This window comes from Carcharhinus amblyrhynchos, chromosome 3 (genome assembly GCF_965287045.1).
Source record: "Carcharhinus amblyrhynchos chromosome 3, sCarAmb.v2.hapA, whole genome shotgun sequence".
Taxonomy (NCBI): Eukaryota; Metazoa; Chordata; class Chondrichthyes; order Carcharhiniformes; family Carcharhinidae; genus Carcharhinus; species Carcharhinus amblyrhynchos.
The window spans coordinates 68,838,415-68,860,882 of record NC_137326.1 but is presented as its reverse complement, the minus strand read 5'-3'; the positions used below and the strand labels follow the sequence as shown (position 1 = coordinate 68,860,882).

Below are 22,468 nucleotides of genomic sequence, written 5' to 3'. Positions count from 1 at the left end.
GGCCGGTTAGTTTAACGTCTGTGGTAGGTAAAATGTTAGAATCCGTCATTAAGGAGGAAATTGCAAAGCATCTTGAAGGGAATTGCTTGATAGAGCGGACGCAGCACGGTTTCATTAAAGGGAAGTCGTGTCTGACAAATTTACTGGAGTTCTATGAGGATGTGTCTAGGGCAGTGGATAGAGGAGAGCCGGTGGATGTGATCTGTCTTGATTTTCAGAAGGCGTTTGACAAAGTACCTCACAAGAGGTTATTGCAGAAGGTCGGGGGACCTGGAGTTGGGGGTAGGGTGTTAGCGTGGATAGAGGATTGGTTGTCAAATAGGAGGCAGAGAGTGGGGGTCAACGGGTGCTATTCGGATTGGTGGATGGTGACTAGTGGAGTGCCCCAGGGGTCGGTGCTGGGGCCTCAGCTTTTTACCATTTATATAGATGATCTGGAGGAGGGAACCGAGTGTAGGGTGTTGAAATTTGCTGATGACACCAAGATTCGGGGAACGGCAAATTGTGTGGAGGGTGTGGAGAGTCTGCAGAAGGATCTAGATAGGCTGGGCGAATGGGCCAGGAAATGGCAAATGGAATTTAATGTTGGCAAGTGCGAGGTGGTCCACTTTGGTAGGAAGAACTATTACTTACGTGGCGAAAAACTGCAGCAGGCGACGGTGCAGAGGGACCTCGGGGTCCTTGTGCATGAGTCGCAAAAACCCAGCTTGCAGGTGCAGCAGGTGGTCAGGAAGGCGAATGGGATGCTGGCCTTCATAGCGAGGGGGATTGAATATAAAAGTAGGGAGGTCTTGCTGCAGCTGTATAGGGCATTGGTGAGGCCGCAGCTGGAGTACTGTGTGCAGTTTTGGGCGCCGCACCTGCGCAAAGATATTTTGGCCTTGGAGGGAGTGCAGAGGAGGTTTACTAGGCTGATACCGGAGTTGAGGGGGTTGAGCTATGAGGAGAGGCTGAATAAACTAGGCTTGTACTCGTTAGAGTTTAGAAGAACGAGGGGAGATCTCATTGAGACGTATAGGATGATGAATGGGATGGATAGGATAGAGGTGGAGAGACTCTTCCTGCTCAAAAAAGACAGTAGGACTAGGGGGCACAGCCTCAAGATAAAGGGGGTGCGGTTTAGAATGGAATTGAGGAGGAACTTCTTCACTCAAAGGGTAGTGAATCTCTGGAATTCTCTGCCCGTTGAAGTGGTGGAGGCTACCTCGCTAAATATTTTTAAGACGCGGGTTGATGGGTTTTTGATAAGAGGGGGGATTAAGGGTTATGGGGAGAGGGCGGGAAAGTGGAACTGAGCCACGACAGATCAGCCATGATCTTATTGAATGGCGGGGCAGGCTCGAAGGACTAGATGGCCTACTCCTGCTCCTATTTCTTATGTTCTTATCATCAGTAAAGTGATGAAAAGTGTTTTCAATATCGCTATCAAGGGGCACTCACTCAGTAACAACTGCTTACGGATGTTCTGTTTGGGCTGTACCAAGGTCCCAGTTCCTGAACTCAAACATGGACAAAAGAACTGAACTCCAGGGATGAGATGAGAGTGACTGCCCTGAACACCAAGGCAGTATTTGACGAGTGTGGCATCAAGGAGTCCTAGCAAAACAGAAGTCAGTGGGAATCAGAGGGAAAACTCAGAGGGTTTGGGTTATACCTGGCACAAAAAAAGATGGTTGTGATGATTGGAGGACGATCATCTCAGCTCCAAGACATCACTGCAGGAGACCCTCAGGCTAATGTCCTTAGTCCAACCATCTTCAGCTGCTTCATCAATGACCTTCCCTTCATCATAAAATCAAGAACTGGAGATGTTTACTAATGACTGCAAAATGTTCAGTACCATTCGTCACTCAGATACTGAAGTCCTCTGGACAATATTCAGGCTTGAGCTGATAATTACTTACACCACTCAAGTGTTAGGCAATGATCAGATCCAACAACATCCACTTGACATTCAATAGCATTACTATTGCTGAATCTCTATCAACATTTGCCTTTGACCAAGACTGAACTGGACCAACTATCCAAATACTGCAAAAGGTCAGGGGCCAGGAATTCTGCAGCGAGTAACTCCCCAAAGCCTGTCCACCATTTATTTACAGGGCACACGTCAGGAATGTGACAGAATACTCTCTACTTTCATGGATGAATGCAGCTCCAACACTTGAGAAACTTGATGCTGTCCAGGATAAAGCAGCCCACCCACCTTCAACATTCACTCCTTCTACAATCGAAGCACAATGGCAGTTGTGTGTACCATCTAGAAGATGCACTGCAGCAACTCACCAAGACGCCTTTGAGTTACAGTTATTTGGTATTCCACCTTTTTTTTGTTTTGGTGACTATTATTATCATCAAGTGGCATGGTGACAAAGCGGGTTACTGAGTATAATTCATATGTGCCCAAGGCAATATTCCACCCCTATATACAACGGCCTCAACCCTCCCCTTCCCCTCAATCACTTTCTCTGAACCAATAAAGAACCTGGAATACTTAGCCCCTGGTGAACTTTTTTACTGTCAACCTTTGTACTGGAAATGGTGGGAGCTGCACATGGTAAAGGCCATGACAGTGTACTATTCAGTTCAAGTTCAAAACAACAAACACATTTATAAAGAAGTAGGATTAAATAGATGCGAGAGTGAAAATAGCAGGTTCTGTTAGTTTCACTGTAGGATTTGTTTCAAAGCAATAAAGCTAGGCAAAGATTACAATTCTCTTGAGTAATTTTAAACGATGGGCAAAATTTTCCGACAGCATCTTCCAAACAACGGCAGCAGACATCATATGCAAGTTCCCCTCCTGGTCACTCACTATTTTGACAGGGAAATACATTACCATTCCTTCAGTATCGCTGGATCGAAACCTTGGAATTCCCTTCCTAACAGCACTGTGGATGTACCTACATCAGGTGAGCTTGAGTGATTCAAGAAGGCAGCTCACCACCACCTTCTCAAGGGCAATTAGTGATGGAAAATAAATGCTGGCCTAGTCGGTGTCACCCACCCAGTGAAAGAATTTGAAAGAAACCTACAAACAACTGGTCCATATCATTTGGGGAAGATTGGCCAATTGGAGGACAACGAACAATTGGCCATCATGCCTACTTCTGACCTGTGAGAAGTTATTCTTCAACAGCTTAATTACTCAATTTAAAAGGAATTATTTCCCACAGTCTATGGTTTTAAGACCTATTTGAATTGCTATTTTTAATTAGCAACTTTTTCATTTCTCTAGTTTACGAGCTTGACTATAAAAGGAAATGTATCATCATGCAGATTGTCTAAGCCCTTCAATGATTTTCTACCCTTTAATTCCACGTGCTGTGAGTTGGAAGGATATTTCATGAAAGGTCATCGCATCTGCCACTTTCTTAATCACAGGTATGGACTGGAATTTCCTGGCTATTCACACCAGCAAGAACGGAGAGCATCAAATTCTTCTTCGTCATTTGCAACAGCAGGAGCATGAACAGACGCATTGATATACTGTGAGCCGATAAGGATCCCAGGAGTGATGGGAAATGGGATGTGGTATGAGTAGCAAAGATAAACTTTACAGCTTCATTGTGATGGGAGCCAACGACTGGAGAGGGCCCATGAGGCACAATTTCTTCATTCTTTAGGATCAATAGGTACCAAGAGCAGATGCTCCAACACAACTAAGAACAGTTAAATGATGGCTTCAGCACAGTTCTGTGCCGACAGAGGGCACCTAATGGATGGTTAATGACCTAGAATGTTGATTGTTTCTCACTATACAGATCTGCTGAGATGTATCCAATGTCTTTTTATTTCTTGTTCTGTACAAATAGCTTTCCATAATAGAAATGACCTGGTCATTGGCTGGACCTTGCACTGGCATAGTTTTGTCGACATAACAGACTATATTACAAAGCTATTGCGAGCAAGGCTTTTTAGTTTACAAAACAACTTGCATTCACATTGGGAAACTCTGAGTTTCAAAAGGATCCTAAAGTACACCACAGATGATGAAGAACATTTGGATTGTAATCTCAGTCTAATGTTAGCAAATGCTTCAGTCTATTTGCACGCTGTAAGGTTCCATTTGGAGGAATGATTGTTTAGGTGATTGAGTCAAGATTTCAGTGATCGTGATTGAGTTATAAATATTGGCCGTGACACTGGTGAGAGGACAGAAGACCATAAGAGGTGTGGGTAGAAATACGCCGAGCGGCCCATCGCATTTTCACCGTCAATCAAAAAGACCATTACTGATCTGATATGAAAATCCTAAACTCCATTTTCCCACCTATTCCCCATAACTCTTGATTCCCCTACCGATTAAAAACCTGCCTACCTCAGCCTTGAACATACTTAATGATTCAGCCTCTACACCTCTCTCCAGTAAAGAATTTCACACATCAGACAAGACAGCTTTCCTTCAGTACTGCACTGGAATGCCTGGAAACGGGCTTGAACCCACAAGCTACTGATGCAGAGCTGAGGACACTAGCGTACACATGAATATATGAACTTGGCCCCTCAACCCTGCTCTGCCATTCAATAAGATTATTGCTGATCTGGTAATGACTTTAACCCCACATTCCCACCTAACCCTGATAATCTTTCACTCCCTTGTTAACACAGAACCAAAGGCCAGTACCAGAACACCCAGAACTTTGAAAAGATGTATATAAATGTAACTTTTTTCTTTATCCATCTTTCTTTCTCCCTTCATTCTGTATATTCCAGAAACCAAGGCAAAGAATAGCCTTGGCACTAATGACAATGCTTCAGGGCTAGTTGTTCATGCAGACAGTGTAACTTGTGTCACAGGCAGTTAGCCATCTGCTTCAAGGAACACCAGTTACTTCCATTCCCACAGCAAAGGCAGCATATAAAACTAGGGCACAGACATTTACAAAGAACATGTACAGTGCTCACAAACATTGGAACCATATGCATTACATACATTAAAAATGACTTACAATATACAAAGAGGAAATAAATCTCCATGATCAATATTACCATGTAACAATCTACAAATACATTCACAAAATATTCACTGGATTTTGCATTGGGTCAGTAATTTATTGAGCATGAAATGGGAGTCTCCCACATGGCAAATTAACACTGGCGGCTCTTACACACAATATGAAAGACAAATGGACCAGCAGTTCAGAGATTTTATAGCTATACAAGGATACTTACTGCCAGACTAGTAAACACTACTTAACTAAGCTTAAAGCATATTATTCTATGTGGTCTATTAGAATTAGTTACAGTGGATTCCCTGAAGGCTTGAGTGGGTAGTTGAGTTTAACAAAGCAAGACAGTCCTAGCTTTGATTTGTGGATCTCAAGTGTTAAGGAAGTTGAAGTACTATAACTGGACTCATTGACCCTGGGTTAGGCAAAAAGCAGAAACTTTTCACACCAGGGTAATTGGAAAGTTCTTGTCCAAGAAGAATGAAAAGGCTGTGGGTGGTGGGACGATTGAAATTTGGAAAACAGGTTAATATTATTTGCTGGGTTATGGGCTCACGGGATAAGGAGCAGAGATGAGTAAATATAGTTGAAAAGTGGGGATGGGGATGACTCAATGGGCTGCATGGCCTATTTCTGCTCCCATTTCCTGCTGCTGATGTCTATTCAGCAGTCAGAGAAAACATGTTAAAGGTATAGATATTGAGTGAACACACTCTCAAATAGACTATGACACACATGAAAAAGGTTCCAAAGAGGGACTATGGAAGTTTGTCCCATACATGTGAATATAGTTACTACTTCAGGGCAATGACCTGTCCTCAAGAACAATTTTCAGTTCCGATGAAGGGTCATTGACCTGAAATGTTAACTTTGTTTCTTTCTCCACAGATGCTGCCTGACCTGAAGTGTTTCCAGTTTTTTTCTGTTTTTATTTCAGGTATCCAGCATCCACAATATTTTGCTTTTGTATGTGTGTCTGGCTAACCTGGTGTTCTCCTCTGGGATCAGTTTGGAGTGCGACTGTCAGCTTGACAAAGCCCGTCTCCGGTAGGCAGAGAAAACTCAACACAGCTCACAGGATGGTGGATCTTGTCTAGACTCTGTCCTTTAGTATTGCTGACTGGAAATGTATGTAATTAAAGTTCCTGTCACACCAGAATTAGAAAGGCAGCAATGCAGTTTGTTCAATGACTGAGAAGGGATCGGATGTTACGAAGGCTCCAATGTCCTGTGGGACCAGGTCTGAATACAGTCCATGTTAAGGAAGTGATGTTTTAACTCCCCACCAGCAGCAGAGGGTCTATGCACCAATGGGTTTAGTTAGTTGTAGCAAAATTCTTAGACAGCACAGATTCATAGCACAATCCTGGCAATGATTCAGTACGAAAGCCATTAATCAATGTGAACAGATACAAGTGTAATTGTGACAGTTTTGTTGGGATAGATTGGGAGGTGCTGTGGTGACACATTTAGGCTGTTGTCATTTTGAACCCACCCTGAGCCATATCTGACCAGGGACTATTTGAGATTTTTGGCTAACAAATACAACAAGATTACAACCCAAAGCTTTGATCCTGTGCTGCGATGAGCACCTGTGACCTTGATACTGTTAAGCTTATCAGCATGTACTAGACTATGCAAGTCGCCAAAACTTAAAACTAATCGTGTGTCTGGGCAGCCTAGTTGATCTTCAAATTAATTGCTTTTCCACTTCACTAGTTAATTATTAAATGTGGTCAGTCTTTTCTGTTTCAGCCAAACAACAAAGGAAAAGGGAAATAGTCGAAAGCAAATGATGCACACTCTCTCTCTCAGGCAACGGTATTTACATCACTGTCACTTGCTGACATTGGTATGCATCAACTAGGCAAAGCAAACCTCTCATATTGTACAAGGACTGACACCCTGACTTGCATGGCTGCTCGCTGTCATTTCTTCACACCAGATAGAGGATTCAATTTGTATCATTCTACAACCTGTCAGACACAGATGGCAAAACACTCCCAACCAGATTCTGTATTTGGTGTTTGGTGTGCAGTATGTAGAGAGGTGTGCATGTCTGTCTCAGTGGTGTGAATTTGTTAATGCTGACACTTCTTCAACAGATCAATACATTGATTGATTTGTTTTTGTGTCCACGCCCTGTGTTATCGTGTTCTTCCAGCTGTGTTTTAATTAGCATTGTTATCGCAGACCCAAATTCAATTCTGGCCTTGGGTGACTGTGTGGAGTTTGCACATTCTCCCCGTGTCTGAGTGGCTTTCCTCCGGGTGCTCCGGTTTCCTCCCACAGCCCAAAGATGAGCAGTTAGGTGGATTGATCATGGGAAATGAATGGGGTTATGGGAATAGGGCATGGGAGAAGACCCGATAAGATAATGTGTCAGAGAGTTGGTGCCGACTTGATGGGCCGAATGGCTGCCTTCTGCACTGTTGGGATACTACGATATTCTAGTTAACTACGAGACACAATAAAAACCAAGTGGCAGGTGTTTAACAAAAATGTATTAAAATATCTGACAAAATTCCACTGCAAGATGTTTGGCGATTTCAATAACAGGTTTGAATGCACGGTGAGGTAAGTCCTGGGTCAACAAAGTTGAATATACTCATTAAAATCCCCCACTCTTAGTAAACTTTTGGTCAACTTTCTTAACATCTCGTGACTCTATGCAATGCTGTTGAGCACTTGTCCTGTGAAGCACCATTGTTTTACTATGTTAAAGATGCTATACAAATGTAATTTAATTTCTCTCTCCCGCATGGAGTTCCCAGGTTCAATCAATCAGGAAGATCACTGCCGGATGCAGAAACTATCTGAAAAGTAATTGAGGAAAAGAAAATGGGAGCTGGCGTTAAATTGAAATTTTCAAAGCTAACATTCATAGATTTTTGTTAGGTATTGAAGAAAATTGAGCTAATCAGCCATGATGTAACCAAACAGTGCAATAAGCTTGAATTGTCCATTTTGTCAGTGTTAGATGTCTTGGTGCATTAATGTGGAATATCACAAAGCGGTGATTCATGCTTTACAGAGCTAACTTCTGAAAGGAAACTACTGATTTTAAGGTGTGCAATAGAAAGAAACACATGCCTGGTGTCTGGATTTGACCAGGTAGGTTGAGAGATCAGTTTAATGACTCAGTTGAAAGACTGGTGAACATTTATTGGGCAATCGTTACGGTAATGAGGATATCAATATGAAGAATTTAAAGTCAATAGCTACCATTAATGGTTCCAAGGCTTCCTTTCATCTGTTCAATGTATCTGAGCTTGGATACCGCTGAGCTGTCAGTAGTGAGGGCTGCGAAGTTTATCTCGAGTCCCCAGAAATCATGATGACTCAACAATACTAGGATTGTAGAGTGCCAAAGTACAAACGCGACACTAGAGTTTTCAGGGTAAGAGGTGATTTCAGGACAAATAATTTGGCTGCCATCCCATTTAATAGAATTATACTCCTTCCTGTAGAAATAAACCTCTACTCCCATAATGTTTACTTCACCTTTCAGCCTATTATTACCTTGTTCTAATTCTTTCTCCATTATGTATATACCCAGCTTCCACTTAAATCTCTCTATGCTATCCACCTCAACTGCTGTGTATGATACAGAACTCCACATTCTATTTTCTGGTCTTTCTTTATTTGTTCATGGGAGGTAAGCATCAGTGACAAGACCAGAATTTATTGCCTAATTGCTCTTTAGAAGGTGATGGTACAGGATTTCAACCCAGGAGCGGTAAAGGGATGGGGATATTGTTCTAACTCAAAATGGAGAGTCATTTGGAAGGGAACTTTCAGATAGTGGCGTTTCCATTTGACTTCTGCCCTTGCAGGACAAGTTACTGGTTTGAAAGGTTCTGTCAACAAAGCCTTGGCGAGTTGCTGCAACGCATCTCATAGGTGTTACATATTGCAGCAACAGAGCTTGATGGTGGAGTGAGTGAAGATTTGAGGTGGTGGATGGGGTGTCAATCAAGCACCCATGGATGGTGTTGAGTTTCTTTAGTGTTGTTGGAGCTGCATCCAGGCAAGTGAAGAGTATTCCATTAAACTCCTGACTTGTGCCTTGTAGATGGTGGACAGGCTCTGAGGAGTTAGGAGGTGAGTTACTACCACAGAATTCCCAGCATCTGATCTGCTCTTCTAGCTGGAGTATTTACACATGGTTAGTCTGATTCTGCCTCTGATCACTGGTGGCTTCCAGGACATTGATGATGGTGAATTTTGCAATGGTAGTTCACTTGAACATCAAGGAGAGGTGGTTATGCTCTCTTGTTGCGGAGGATCAATGCCTGGCACTTGTGTGGCCTGAATGTTACTTGCCACTTAATCGCCCAAGACTGAATGTGTCCACGTCTTGGGCTCAGATGGCTGAAGACATGGCCCCAACATTAGAATAAAAGGAGATGGTGCACATGTCAAAGAAACGGTTGCAGACTTCTGAGAAACTGTTTACCCAAACAGTGAGAATATTAAAACTCATCATAGATAACAAACATCTCTCAGCACTGAATATAGCATAGTCAGAACAAGCCATTGTTGAATAGTTTGAATGCAATGTGTGATGATTTTCCGCACCGTCAACCCTCTATAGCATCAGGTTTGGTATGTATGGGTGGCAGTTAATTATGTTTGAAATAAGATGTAATGAAGCACGGGGATAATATACAGCTGACAATGTTACTTTCTAATTAAAACCCTTGTGTATTCATTGGCCTGACGTTTCTGTTAAGTTGCACTGTGCTTTTCATTGCCTTTTGCCCCTATTCAACCAAACCAGCACAAATGGCTGCTGAATTTTCAGCATTAATTCCACTTTTTAAAATTGCATTGAAAAATTGTAGAAATTCGATTCGCATTGGTTTAAAAAAAATCATTGAACTAGAGACATCCTTACCCACAAGGACTAACTATGTCCCAAATCAGATTAATCACCATGGTGAGTTGCCACTAATTGAGCCTGGCTGCAGGTCTTCAAAGAGACTCTTTAATATTATATAAAAAAAGACTCTTTAAATGAGGCACATGGGCTTTAATAGGCACCTACTAAAAATTTTTAAATATATTATTTTTAATTAACCAAGAAACTGAATACTGTACACCAATGAAACAAGTAAATGGCTCTGGATAGATTTTTCACGAATGTAAGCTCAAGTTTCTAGCAAGTGCTGGGCTGGACATCGATTAAAATATTTAATCTCTGTGATGAACCATTTTTCAGCAGTGTTAATAAAACATACTATTCAAATACATCTCCAAATATCTTAAGCAAATCTTAAAGAAAATTATGTTTTAAAACATTGCCTGATTGTCATGGTTCAAGGCAGATTTGGCATTTGTTGGCGTACAAATTTGACTTTGAGTGAGAATTGAGCAATGGAAATACTTAAAACAGACCCAATTTTGGTGCAATTAGAGCATGGATGGCTGAGTGTGCCCAAGGCATAAACTCCACCCTATTATCTATAATGGTTTACATTCTCAATAAAAGAAGCTGACTGTAAATACAACAAAGATTTAGAAACCTTCAGCCAAAAAAAACACACACATTACTGAAAGAAGCTACATACTGCAACACCCCACCCAGACTGCAAGACAAACTACCTGACATATGAAGGTTTCAGCTGCTCAGGAATGTAGTGCACCTTTAAAGGGTTGTATCTTAAATTACTGCCAATTATTACTACCTCAATAGGATGTGATATATTAGTCTCATGATTTGTAATCAGTTTGTAAGCAACCAAAGTAGAAATTAAATGTACTACACTTAACTCTACCTGTAGACAGTCTTACCTTTAGATAAAGGACCCACATTATTGTTTATCCAATCCCTGTGTATGATTGGTATGTTTATGTTGAATAGAAGAATGGTACAAAGAAAACTGTTAGACTTCTATCTATAGGGACCTCAAGATATTGCAGCATTACAAAAGGCTGAGGGCAAAATGGGAGTTGCATTTATCTAGCACCTTTTATGACTTCAGGGCACTCCAAAGCACTCTAAAGCCAGTGAAGTGCAGAGACTGTTGCAAGGTAGTAAACAAGGCAGCCAATTTGCACACAATAAGATCTCACAAGTAGCAATGATATAAATGATAAGACGATTTTAAAAAAGCTATGATGATTGAGGGATGAACATTAACCAGGGCACTGGGGAGTAGAATCCCTATGCATTTCTTGAGTAACACATTATAATCGTTTCTATCCATGTGAGACGACAACTGAGGCTTGTCCCACTAATAGAACCAACAACATTAATGGACCAATGACCAGAAAAGAAACAAGAAACACCCACAACCAGCTAACAATCCTGTCGGTAGCTGGTGATTTTCAGTTTATCAAGTACCATTCTGCTCAAATGCTTTTTCATTCCCTTTCATATTTTCCCTAGAGATCTTTTGAATTTTTCTGGATGCATCAGAGTAAATTCAGACTCCCTGCACACTAGTGGAAAGGATTGATGGCAGCAAAGAGCGATTGGGAGGAGAACCATCATTACTGTACTGCTAATTCTCTGGCCTGCCCTCCTGTGGGGTGAGACCAGTTCCGTGCTCCCCACTCCCCGGGTTTATTCTGTTGACTTGGACTCACCAGGGAGCTGGTGTACGTTGGGTCTGAAGTATCATCCTGCAGGTAGCGTGATAAGCCAAAGTCTGAAACCTTGCACACTAGGTTGCTGTTGACCAGGATGTTGCGTGCAGCCAGGTCACGATGCACGTAGTTCATCTCGGACAGATACTTCATCCCCGCTGCAATGCCCCGCATCATCCCAACCAGCTGAATCACTGTGAATTGCCCATCATTTTGCTGTGGAAAATGAATACGTCCATTAGTACACCAGTAAGCTTTCAACTAGAAAAGACACATTAGAAGGGGAAATATTTAAGAAACAGTGTGAGGAGAATACAGAGGGGAAATGCTCTGATGGCTGATTTATAATTATAGAAATCCTACAATGCAGAAGGAGGCCAATTGGCCCATTGAGGCTGGACCGACCTAGGCCCTATCCCCATAACCCCACATAATCCCTTCACCTTAGCTTCTTTTCCATCAGAAATTACAGCTTCCCCACCGCTCTACCAGAAAGACTGGAATCTTTGCTGGGGTATGGTTCCGTCAACAATGGGCTACTTCCACCTCCAAGTGCTGACAAACTATTTAATTCTGGAAAACATTTCCCCCTAGAATCATAGAATCCCTCCAGTGCAAAAAGAGGCCCATCAAGCTTGCCCCAACAATCCCACACAGCCCTATCCCTGTAATCCCATCTATTTACCCTGTAGTTCTCTTGACACTAAAGGTCGATTTAGCATGGTCAATCAACCTATCCTGCACATCTTTAGACTGTGGGAGGAAATTGGAGCACCTGGAGGAAAGCCACACAGACACAAAGAGAACGTGCAAAGCCCACACAATCACCCAAGGCCAGAACTGAACCTGGATCCATGGCGCTGCGAGGCATCAGTGCTAACCATTATGCCACCATGCCACCCTAACCTAACTTTCATTGGTCCCATGTGACAAAGGTGAAGGTTTACTCTCTGGAGTTTAACTTGGTTTCCTTTAATTGTGCCACGGTTCTGAAGGAATTAAAATATGAGCTTCACTCACAGATATCCTGTCTTATCTCAGCTCAACTGTGGAAATGGCTGCGAAAGGTTACTCACATAGTTGCTGACTACTTTGCTTGAGGGAGGAGCCAGAGCACTCAATTGAATTACAGACCTGCTGAACAATTTGTTCAGGTGTGAACTTGTCTGTGGTGTTTCAGCAGATGGTGTGTGTGCATGCTGTGTGTGTGCTTATTGCCTGTGTATATGCTATGTGTCTTTGTGTGTGTGCTGTGTGGGGGTCCAGTGCCAGGAACGACATTAAACTTTGTGGTTTATATGGACTTCATCAAGGCGTTCGATAAGGTCCCCCATGCAAGACTTATTGAGAAAGTGAGGGGGCATGGGATCCAAGGGGACGTTGCTTTGAGGAACCAGAACTGGCTTGCTCACAGAAGGCAGGAGTGGTTGTAGATGGGTCTTTTTCTGCATGGAGGTCGGTCACCAATGGAGTGCCCCAGGGATCGGTTCTGGGACCCTTGCTGTTTGTGATTTTTATAAATGACCTGGATTAGGAAGTGAAGGGATGGGTTGGTAAGTTTGCCGATGACACGGAGGTTGGAGGTGTTGTGGATAGTGTGGAGGGATGTCAGAAGTTGCAGCGTGACATAGATAGGATGCAAGACTGGGCGGAGAAGTGGCAGATGGACTTCAACCCAGATAAATGTATAGTGGTACATTTTGGCAGGTCAAGTAGGATGAAGGAATATAATATCAAGGGTAAGATTCTTAGCAGTGTGGAAGATCAGAAGGATCTTGGGGTCTGGGTCCATAGGACTCTCAAATCAGCTTCGCAGGTAGAGGATGTGGTTAAGAAGGTGTATGGTGTACTGTCCTTCATCAATCGAGGGATTGAGTTTAGGAGTCGGGAGATAATGCTGCAGCTTTATAAGACCCTGGTCAGACCCCACTTGGAGTACTGTGCTCAGTTCTGGTCGCCTCATTACAGGAAGGATGTGGAAGCCATTGAAAGGGTGCAGAGGAGATTTATAAGGCTATTACCTGGGTTGGGTGGTATGCCTTATGAGGATAGGTTGAGAGAGCTCAGTCTTTTCTCCTTGGAGAGACGAAGGATGAGAGGCGACCTGATTGAGGTGTATAAGATGTTGAGAGATATTGATTGGGTGGATCCTCAGAGGCTTTTTCCCAGGGCTGAAATGGCTGCCACAGGTTTAAGGTGCTGGGGAGTAGGTACAGAGGAGATGTCAGGGGTAAGTTTTTCACTCAGAGGGTGGTGGGTGCGCGGAATCGGCTGCCATTGGTGGTGGTGGAGGCAAATTCGATAGGGTCTTTTAAGAGACTTCTGGATGAGTACATGGGACTTAATAGGATTGAGGGTTATAGGTAAACCTAGTAGGTAGAGATATGATCGGCGCAACTTGTGGGCCGAGGGGCCTGTTTGTGCTGTAGTTTTTCTATGTTCTATTTCTACATTCTATCTGACGCATTTTGGCACAGTCACCAAACTTATGATCAAATATGTTGACAGGAGAGTGATTAGCAGAGATAAAGTTCCTACATTAGCATTCTGCAGCATTCACACTGATGGTGCCATCGTAACTGTTGCTTTGGTGCAGCTCAGAACATTCCAGGTCTGACCAAGTTATTGCTGCACAGATTTTACCAGCCTAGCTTACCTGAAAATTCCATTCTCACCCTCCTCTAAAACAGTGTTGCAAAACTTGTGCCTCAATCCTGGCTTCCAGCTGTCAGAATGTCGAATTGCTTGTTAGCTCAGTGAGTGTAAATTACTGAGTGCCTCTGAATTGTAAAATGAAAGTCACATCTGAAGAAGTCTGTCGTAATTAAAATCGCCCAGTCTTTGATAAGATATCACAGATCAGTAGCATTCCATACTTATTTATTCCCATGTCTTTCTGAAATCAATTTTATTGAGCTCATTCTAAGGAGAACAGCCTTGTCAGTGAAAACATTTCAAATAAACTCTCAAAACATTCATTGTTATTAATACATTTTTGAACATTAGTCGACACCATGGTGCCTGAGCTTTGTTCTTTCGTGGTTGCATCGGTGAGTACGATAGACCCTTGGGTACATTTAGCCACCGAGACTTCCTGGGTTACAGTCTAAGTGGGTTCCAGGGCCAACCTCTTGCTGCTGTAGCACTGGGCACTGAACAGACATTTAGCAAAGTCTGTAGGGTTCTTTCTGTTCTTTATTATGGAATTATTAGTGAGCTTACATGACCCAACACTGGAAAATTAAACTCAATTTTTCTCTTATTGATTTTATTCACTTCATTTGAAATCACCATTTGTTTTTCAATTTCAATGCACACACTGACCCCGGATCAGGCTCAATACAAACAAAATGGTTGCTGTACTGGCTGATGACACTGATCCAATGATGGTGTGCAGCAAGCTCTTGATGTCAAGTTAAAAATCTTCCGCTTAAAAATAATTTTACTGTTTGTCTTTCAGTGATGTTGGTTAAAGGGTGACATTTCAGTGCTGCTAATAGATTGTGCACACTGATCACTGTACTAGCAGTTGACTTCTTACAGGCGGTGCGTTGCCAGAATTCTGCTCGAGGTTCCACCTCAGCAGGCACCACCTTGGCCAACCTCTGGGCTTCACAAACAGAGAACACAATAGTGTTCTTGACTGGAGTTAGGAGGGCTTTCTGGCCTCCTGTGATTGATCATGGTTGACACTTAGTGCCCTCAAAGAAAGTACAGCGAGGCAATGGATATTTTCCTGCCACTGTAACCAACATCAATAGGCAAATACAAACAGTCCAGTATAAACGCCCCAGTCTAAATCCAACCCCCTTACTCAGTCTAATTTAACACCACAGTCCAATGCAGCCTCTCTTGTCAAATACAAACCCCCCCAGTCCAACATAAACCGTTCCCCTCTGTCAAGTAGAATCTCCCCCAACCAATATAAACCTCGCTAAAACAATACAAACCCTCCTAATCAAATGCAAATCCCTACCACCTCTACTACAATATAAATTTCTCCCAGTCAAATGTAAACCCCTCCCAGCCCAACATAACATCCTCAGTCCGTATGAATCTCCCACACTACCTGAAGCATTACTGTATTCATTATAAATGGTCAATAACCTAGATCCGATAGGAAACAAGTCCTTTCAATTCAAAGATCAATGTAAAAGCTACATAGACTTGTTATCATTAGCTTGAATAGTTACCCTTAGGAAGGAATCCAGTGCTCCATTCTCCATAAACTCTGTGATGATCATCACAGGACGACTTTTGGTTACCACCCCCTCCAGCCGGATGATATTTGGATGGTCAAATTGACCCATGATACTGGCCTCACTCAGAAAGTCCCGGCGCTGTTTCTCAGAATAGCCTGCCTTCAGTGTCTTAATTGCTGCAGAGATTTCCCTCTTTGCTGGCAACTTGAGACGACCCTTGTAGACTTCCCCAAATTCTCCTGTGGAGAGGTGGGTGGTGAGGGGGAGGGAAGAGGGAGAGGGTCAGGAAATGGTGGAGAAATTAGGAATTCAAGTTAGACCAGCAAAAAAAAAACTTCAATTGCAACCATAGGAAAAACTGTCGGGATACACTCCAGTCAGGAGAAGTCAATCAACTTGCACAGCATCTCAAACTCAACAAGATGTACCTGCTCCAATTACTTCCTCAATTTTCACACAAGAGACATCAATCTCCTTGGCAAACTCCCGGACGGCCTCATTTGGGTCCTCATAAGTGAATGGATCAATGTAGATCTTCATCCCAGGAGAACCTAGAGAGAGCAGACAGCAGATATCAGTCAAATCAACTACTGCCACGGCATTTCGATAAAGAACAGAGTAGTTAGAGCCCTCCATTCCTTTGCAGTACTTGTAATGAATACCAAAACACTGGTCTGCTGGGGGGGAAAAAAATTATGTTTCGATTTTTCTGTTCTGTTAGACAGCAGCAAAGAAATGGCCTAAAAAAAGGGCATTTATAGCTCCCCTGAATTGCTGAACTTCATGATTTATGAGCTCCCTTCTACCTTTGGACGCATTAATTTATTCTCACAGCAATAATCCTTTTCCTACAGACAGAACTGGCTGGAGGTATTGAACAAGTCAACAACTTGAAATACTTTATTACAACAAAGAGCTGGAGCGGCTATAGAATGGCAGGCTTGATTATGTGATCAGAATTTAAAATGAGACTTTTGCAGCTCCATTGAGTTCTCAGTTTCTTTTTTTGCTCCGCCCATCCCCTTTCCAATTGCTTCTCCTGCATAAACTCTGTTTTTTGCATATATTCGCACCTCATTACAACATCATTAGGAGCCCAGTGGCCAGTAGGTCAAGAGTCTAGGGTGAATCTTAATTGCTTTGCTTAAATATCAATGCAGAAATGTTTGAGCAGCTCTTGAAATATAAATTGTAGCCAATATATCCCTTCCTTGTCCTGCTCTACTTACAGCTGTCATGCCTAAATCTGGCATGTGAACTGAATGGCAAGCAGGACTGGTGCTGAAACCCTGTACCCGAGGGATGGCAATAAAAGCAGTCCTCGCTCTATTTCCTACCTTATTGCAGCATATAGCCATGCAAATTAGACTTTGTGACGCCAGTATGCCAGCTTTGATGTAGTGGCTGAGTGTTGGTTGCTGCAAGTTTAAGTAGTGTATCAGAGCAAGGGTGACCAGAATTGGCACTCAATATTTATCAAGTTCGTTGCAAAATGGTCTTCACAGCAACTTAAGGAAGATGCAGCTTTGGCTGTCATGCTGCCATCCGGCCTTTTATTAATTCATTGACAGGAATTGACCCCAAAATGAGTTCTCATCCTCATATCTGCACCAGGACTGGCTATTTCCAGCTCTGCAACATCATCTGAGTTTGGCCCTGTCTCAGCTCCTTGGTTGCTGGAAGCCTCATCCAAGCCTTTGATATCTCCAGATGTGACAATTCCAATGCACTTCTGGCTGCTCTCCCTCATTCTATTCTGCGTAAACTTGAAATCACCCAAAACTCTTCTGCCTCTGCCTTAACTTGCACCCAGCCCCATTCCCCTATCACCCCTGTGCTTGCACTGGCTCCTGATCCAAGAAGTGTTTGATTTCAATATTTTCGTTCCTGTTTTCAGATCCATCCATAGCCTCCCTCCTTCCTGTCTCTGTATTCTCCTCCAGCTCTACAAACTTCCCCCAGAATTATCAGCATTTCTCTAATGTGCCCTCTAGGGCATCCCAAATTTTATTTTTTCCACCTTTGCTGGCTATGCCTGTAGCTAGTTGGGCCCAATGTTCTGGAACACTTTCTCTGTACCTCTTTCCCTCAGTTTTTTCCTTTAAGATACTCTTTAAAACTTGCCTTTTTGACCACGATTTTGGTAATCTAATGAGCTAGATTTTCAGAGTGTGGAAGGCTCCATGGAAGTGTGAAAATGGCAGCTGGGACCCGGTTCTGGGATTCCTGATCCTATTCCCAGAGTTTCCCATTTTATTCGGTGTTGTGTATGGGTGGGAGCTGGTTCAAGTTGTGAGCCTGCACCCTGCGACATGGCGAAAAACTGCAGCATGCGACGGTGCAGAGGGACCTCGGGGTCCTTGTGCATGAGTCGCAAAAACCCAGCCTGCAGGTGCAGCAGGTGGTCAGGAAGGCAAATGGGATGCTGGCCTTCATAGCGAGGGGGATTGAATATAAAAGTAGGGAGGTCTTACTGCAGATGTGTAGGGCATTGGTGAGGCCGCAGCTGGAGTACTGTGTGCAGTTTTGGTTGCCGCACTTACACAAGGATATTTTGGCCTTGGAGGGAGTGCAGAGGAGGTTTACTAGGCTGATACCGGAGTTGAGGGGGTTGAGCTATGAGGAGAGGCTGAATAAACTAGGCTTGTACTCGTTAGAGTTTAGAAGAATGAGGGGAGATCTCACTGAGACATATAAGATGATGAATGGGATGGACAGGATAGAGGTGGAGAGGCTCTTCCCACTCAGAAAGGACAGTAGGACAGTAGGCCTCAAGATAAAGGGGGGGCGGTTCAGAACGGAGTTGAGGAGGAACTTCTTCACTCAAAGGGTGGTGAATCTCTGGAATTCTCTGCCCGTTGAGGTGGTGGAGGCTGCCTTGCTAAATATATTTAAGACGCGGGTTGATAGGTTTTTGATAGGCAAGGGGATTAAGGGTTATGGGGAGAGGGCGGGAATGTGGAACCGAGACACGACAGATCAGCCATAATCTTATTGAATGGCGGGGCAGGCTCGAAGGGCTGGATGGCCTACTCCTGCTCCTATTTCTTATGTTCTTATGTTCTGCACTCCTAACCTGACCTGCTCCATTGTGGAGAAAGACACGTCCCATGGAGTCAGGCCAGCTTTTCATAGCAGTGGGGATCATGGCAGCTCAGAGGTTTCATAAATCATAGTCTGAATGAGGCGACCTTTTAAAAGATAATGCCAAGATATGCCCCCTTCACTCACCACCCCATTGTCCCTCATTCCCACCATCCACCCCCTCATTGTCCCTCATGCCCTCCGTGACAAGGTATGCTCCCCCACCGATCCTCCATGGCCCTTGGAGGAGGAAAGGCAAAACACTCGGTGTAAGGACACCCTATAAGCCCCCTTTTCACCAGCTGTAATATGAGGAATCAAATTTGGGACATGCCAAGAATTGACTGCTGGAAACTATCAGTGAAGTCTGGGGCCTGGGAGACCCTATTCCCAGGCTTTTTATTTGACTTACCATGCATCTCCGAGGCCAATGAGTATTAGGGATATGTTCTCAGCCAGTAAATAATAGTTTTTATTGAAACTACCAGACAAAATCGACAAGCTGCTAATCCAACATGATGGGCCGCTGGGTGTAGCCACGACAAAATTTAAGTTAAGGTATTCTGCCAGACCTGTCTGCTTTGCTGGATCAGAGGATTCATAGAATCATTCAATCTTTACAGTGCAGAAGGAGCCCATTTGGCCCATTGAGTCTGCACCAACCACAATCCCATCCAGGCCCTATTTCTGCAACCCCACATATTTACCCTGCTAATCCCCCGACATGAGGGTCAATTTAGTATGGCCAATCAACCTAACCCGCACACCTTTGTGTTGTGGCAGGAAACTGGAGCACTCGGAGGAAGCCCATGCAGACACGGGGAGAATGTGCAAACTCCACGTAAACAGTGACCCGAAGCTGGAAATCAACCAGGGCCCCTGATGCTGTGAGTCAGCAGTGCTAACCACTGTGCCACCATGCCGCCTAAATTGCTCACGGGATTGCTCACTGATTCAGAGAAATGTGTCCCTTCTCCATTTTTGTGGGACGTGGGCATTGCTGGCTGGGTGCTGACCAATCAGCATTTGCACCAGCACTGGCTATTTCCACCTCTGCAATATCGTCTGAGCTCTGCCCTGTCTCAGCTCCTTGGTTGCCTCATCCAAGCCTTTGACACCTCCAGATGTGACAATTCCAATGCATTCCTGGCTGCTCTCCCTCATTCTACCCTGCATAGTTATCCAAAACTCATCCACAACCCAAAGATGTGCAGGTAGTTTGATTGGTCATGCTAAATTGACCCTCGTGTCAGGGGATTAGCAGGATAAATATGTTGGCTCGCGGGAATAGGGCCTCGGTGGGAATGTGGTCGGTGCAGACTTGATGGGCCAAATGGACCCTTCTGTGCTGTAAAGATTACACATAATGTAGTTCATTATATAAGAACCTGGTCCAGCCGCTTGTCCAATTATTAATTCAGCCCATGTTTTCCACTGAGGACATTCGTTTCTTGCTTCCAACGTTAGCTCATTGGATTCCCAGCAGTACTGTTCACGATTAAATCTCATTGCGCTTAGACAAATGTCTTCCTTTAAGTCCAGTCTGCAGCAATATCTATTAAGCCAGCCAAAGCACCTGATGCCAGACCAGTCAGCATTTATTATCCATCTCTAATTGTCCTTGAAGAGGCATTTAAGAGTCAGCCAAATTGCTGTGGATTTGAAGTCAAATGTAGGCCAGAGCGTGTAAGGGGGCAAACTTCCTTCCCTAAAGGACATTGGACTTTTTTCCTTGGAGAGTAGGTGGTTTAGGGGTGATCTTATTGAGGTCTATAAAATAATGAGGGGCATAGATAAGGTAGATAGTCAACATCTTTTCCCAAAGGTAGGGGAATCTAAAATCGGAGGGCATAGGTTTGAGGTGAGAAGGGAGAGATACGAAATGATCCCGAGGGGCAATTTTTACACTCAGAGGTTGGTGAGTGTCTGGAATGAGCTGCCAGAGGCAGGGGTAGAGGCAGATATAATTTTGTATTTTGAAAAGCATTTAGACAGTTACATGAGTAAGATGGGCATAGAGTGTTATTGGTCAAGTGTGAACAATTGGGACTGGCTCAGTGGTAAAAACTGGGTGGCATGGACAAGTTGGGCCAAAGGGCCTGTTCCCAGGCTGTAAATCTCCATGACTCTATAGTGAACCAGACGGGCTTTCACAACCGTGGACAATAGTTTCATGATCCTCAGTAGACTTTTAAATCCAGGTTTTTAACCACGTCTTGGTGGGATTTAAGTTAAGTTCTTTAAGTTTATTTATTCATATCACAAGTAGGCTTACATTAACACTACAATGAAGTTACTGTGAAATACCCTAGTCGCCACACTCCGACGCCTGTTTGAGTACACTGAGGGAGAACTTAGCAAGGCCAATGCACCTAACCAACACATCTTTTGGACTCTGGGAGGAAACCGGATAACCTGGAGGAAACTCATGCAGAAACGGGAATAATGTGCAAACTCCACATATACAGTGACCCAAGCTGGGAATCAAACCCGAGTTCCTGCCATTGTGAGGCAGCAGTGCTAACCACTGTACCACTGTGTGGGATTTGAACTCGGGCCCCCATTTACCTGGGTCTCTGGAGTAATAGTCCAGTGACAACACCACTACGCCAGTACCTCCTCCCCTCTCTCACTTCCAGTAAGTTCAGGGAGGGTGGAGGAGAGGGCTAAGGCTTTAAGTTTGAGCTCTGGAAGCTAGTGCCTGAACAAAGCCCACAGCACCAGCAGCAACACAATCCTTCTGCAATATAAAACATTCCTCAAATGATGTATGATATAATATTGTGACTATTTTACTGTAAAAGCAGGAATAACAAAATATTAAACAAAGCTTAACTGTTAAAATTCATTGACATATTTTACTCTTGATTTCATGGCACTATGGCTCCAGCTCAGATCTATGGCAAGATAAAGTTACACCCCCTACCCCACCCCACATAAAAACAGTATGATTTCAAACAACTCAAAGACATTTGAGCATTGTTCATCTGCCCTGTCAATCACAGCCCTCTTCCCTTGCCACTGATAAGATCTGGCTTCCTGACTTCCTCACAGTGTTTTTTCTCACACCCGTACCTCTGCTTTATATGTCTTGACAACTCTCACTTCCCAGTGTTGCTGTATGAAAAACATTAGCTGCTGTCATTGGCTTTATGCTTTTAAAAATTAAATAACAGGAAGATAACTGATTTTAAGAGCACTCAAATTTGTCGCACCAATCTTTCAACAGGAAATTTGATGGTTCAGTGCATTACTGTTTTGTCTCTTTAGGAATTGACTGTATCTATTAAATTATCAATCTGTTCTCAGATAGGGAGGGGGAGTCTAACTAATGACTTCGGGGTGAAGAGAGCATAGGAGGTGAACAATGATACTTAATGCTCTGGCCAACAGTTAAGGAACACACACACACATCCGTGTGCTGCTCCCTCCTTGCCCCAGGTATCTGTGTGCAGTTCCCTCCCTGTCCTCTGAGATCCGTGTGCTGTTCCTCTCTGTCCCTGATATCCATGTGCAGTTTCCTTCCTGTCCCCCAATATCCATGTGCTATTCCCTCTCTATCCCAGGTATCTGTGTGCAGTTCCTTCCCTGTCTCTCGATATCTGTATGCGGTTCCATCCCTGTCCTCCGAGATCC

At 43.6% G+C, this 22,468-nt stretch overlaps 1 protein-coding gene across 1 annotated transcript in view; it reads right to left on the bottom strand.

Annotated features, from left to right (window-relative positions):
* LOC145340550 (ephrin type-B receptor 1) overlaps positions 1 to 22,468 on the bottom strand; it is a 555,098-nt gene that overhangs the window by 50,111 nt on the left and 482,519 nt on the right. Inside the window, exons 10-12 of the mRNA XM_080185026.1 lie at positions 16,177 to 16,299; positions 15,740 to 15,987; positions 11,547 to 11,762 (exon numbers count right to left, since the gene is read on the bottom strand). Of these exons, the coding sequence (XP_080041152.1) occupies positions 11,547 to 11,762; positions 15,740 to 15,987; positions 16,177 to 16,299 (587 nt within the window). The remainder of the gene's footprint in view (positions 1 to 11,546; positions 11,763 to 15,739; positions 15,988 to 16,176; positions 16,300 to 22,468) is intronic.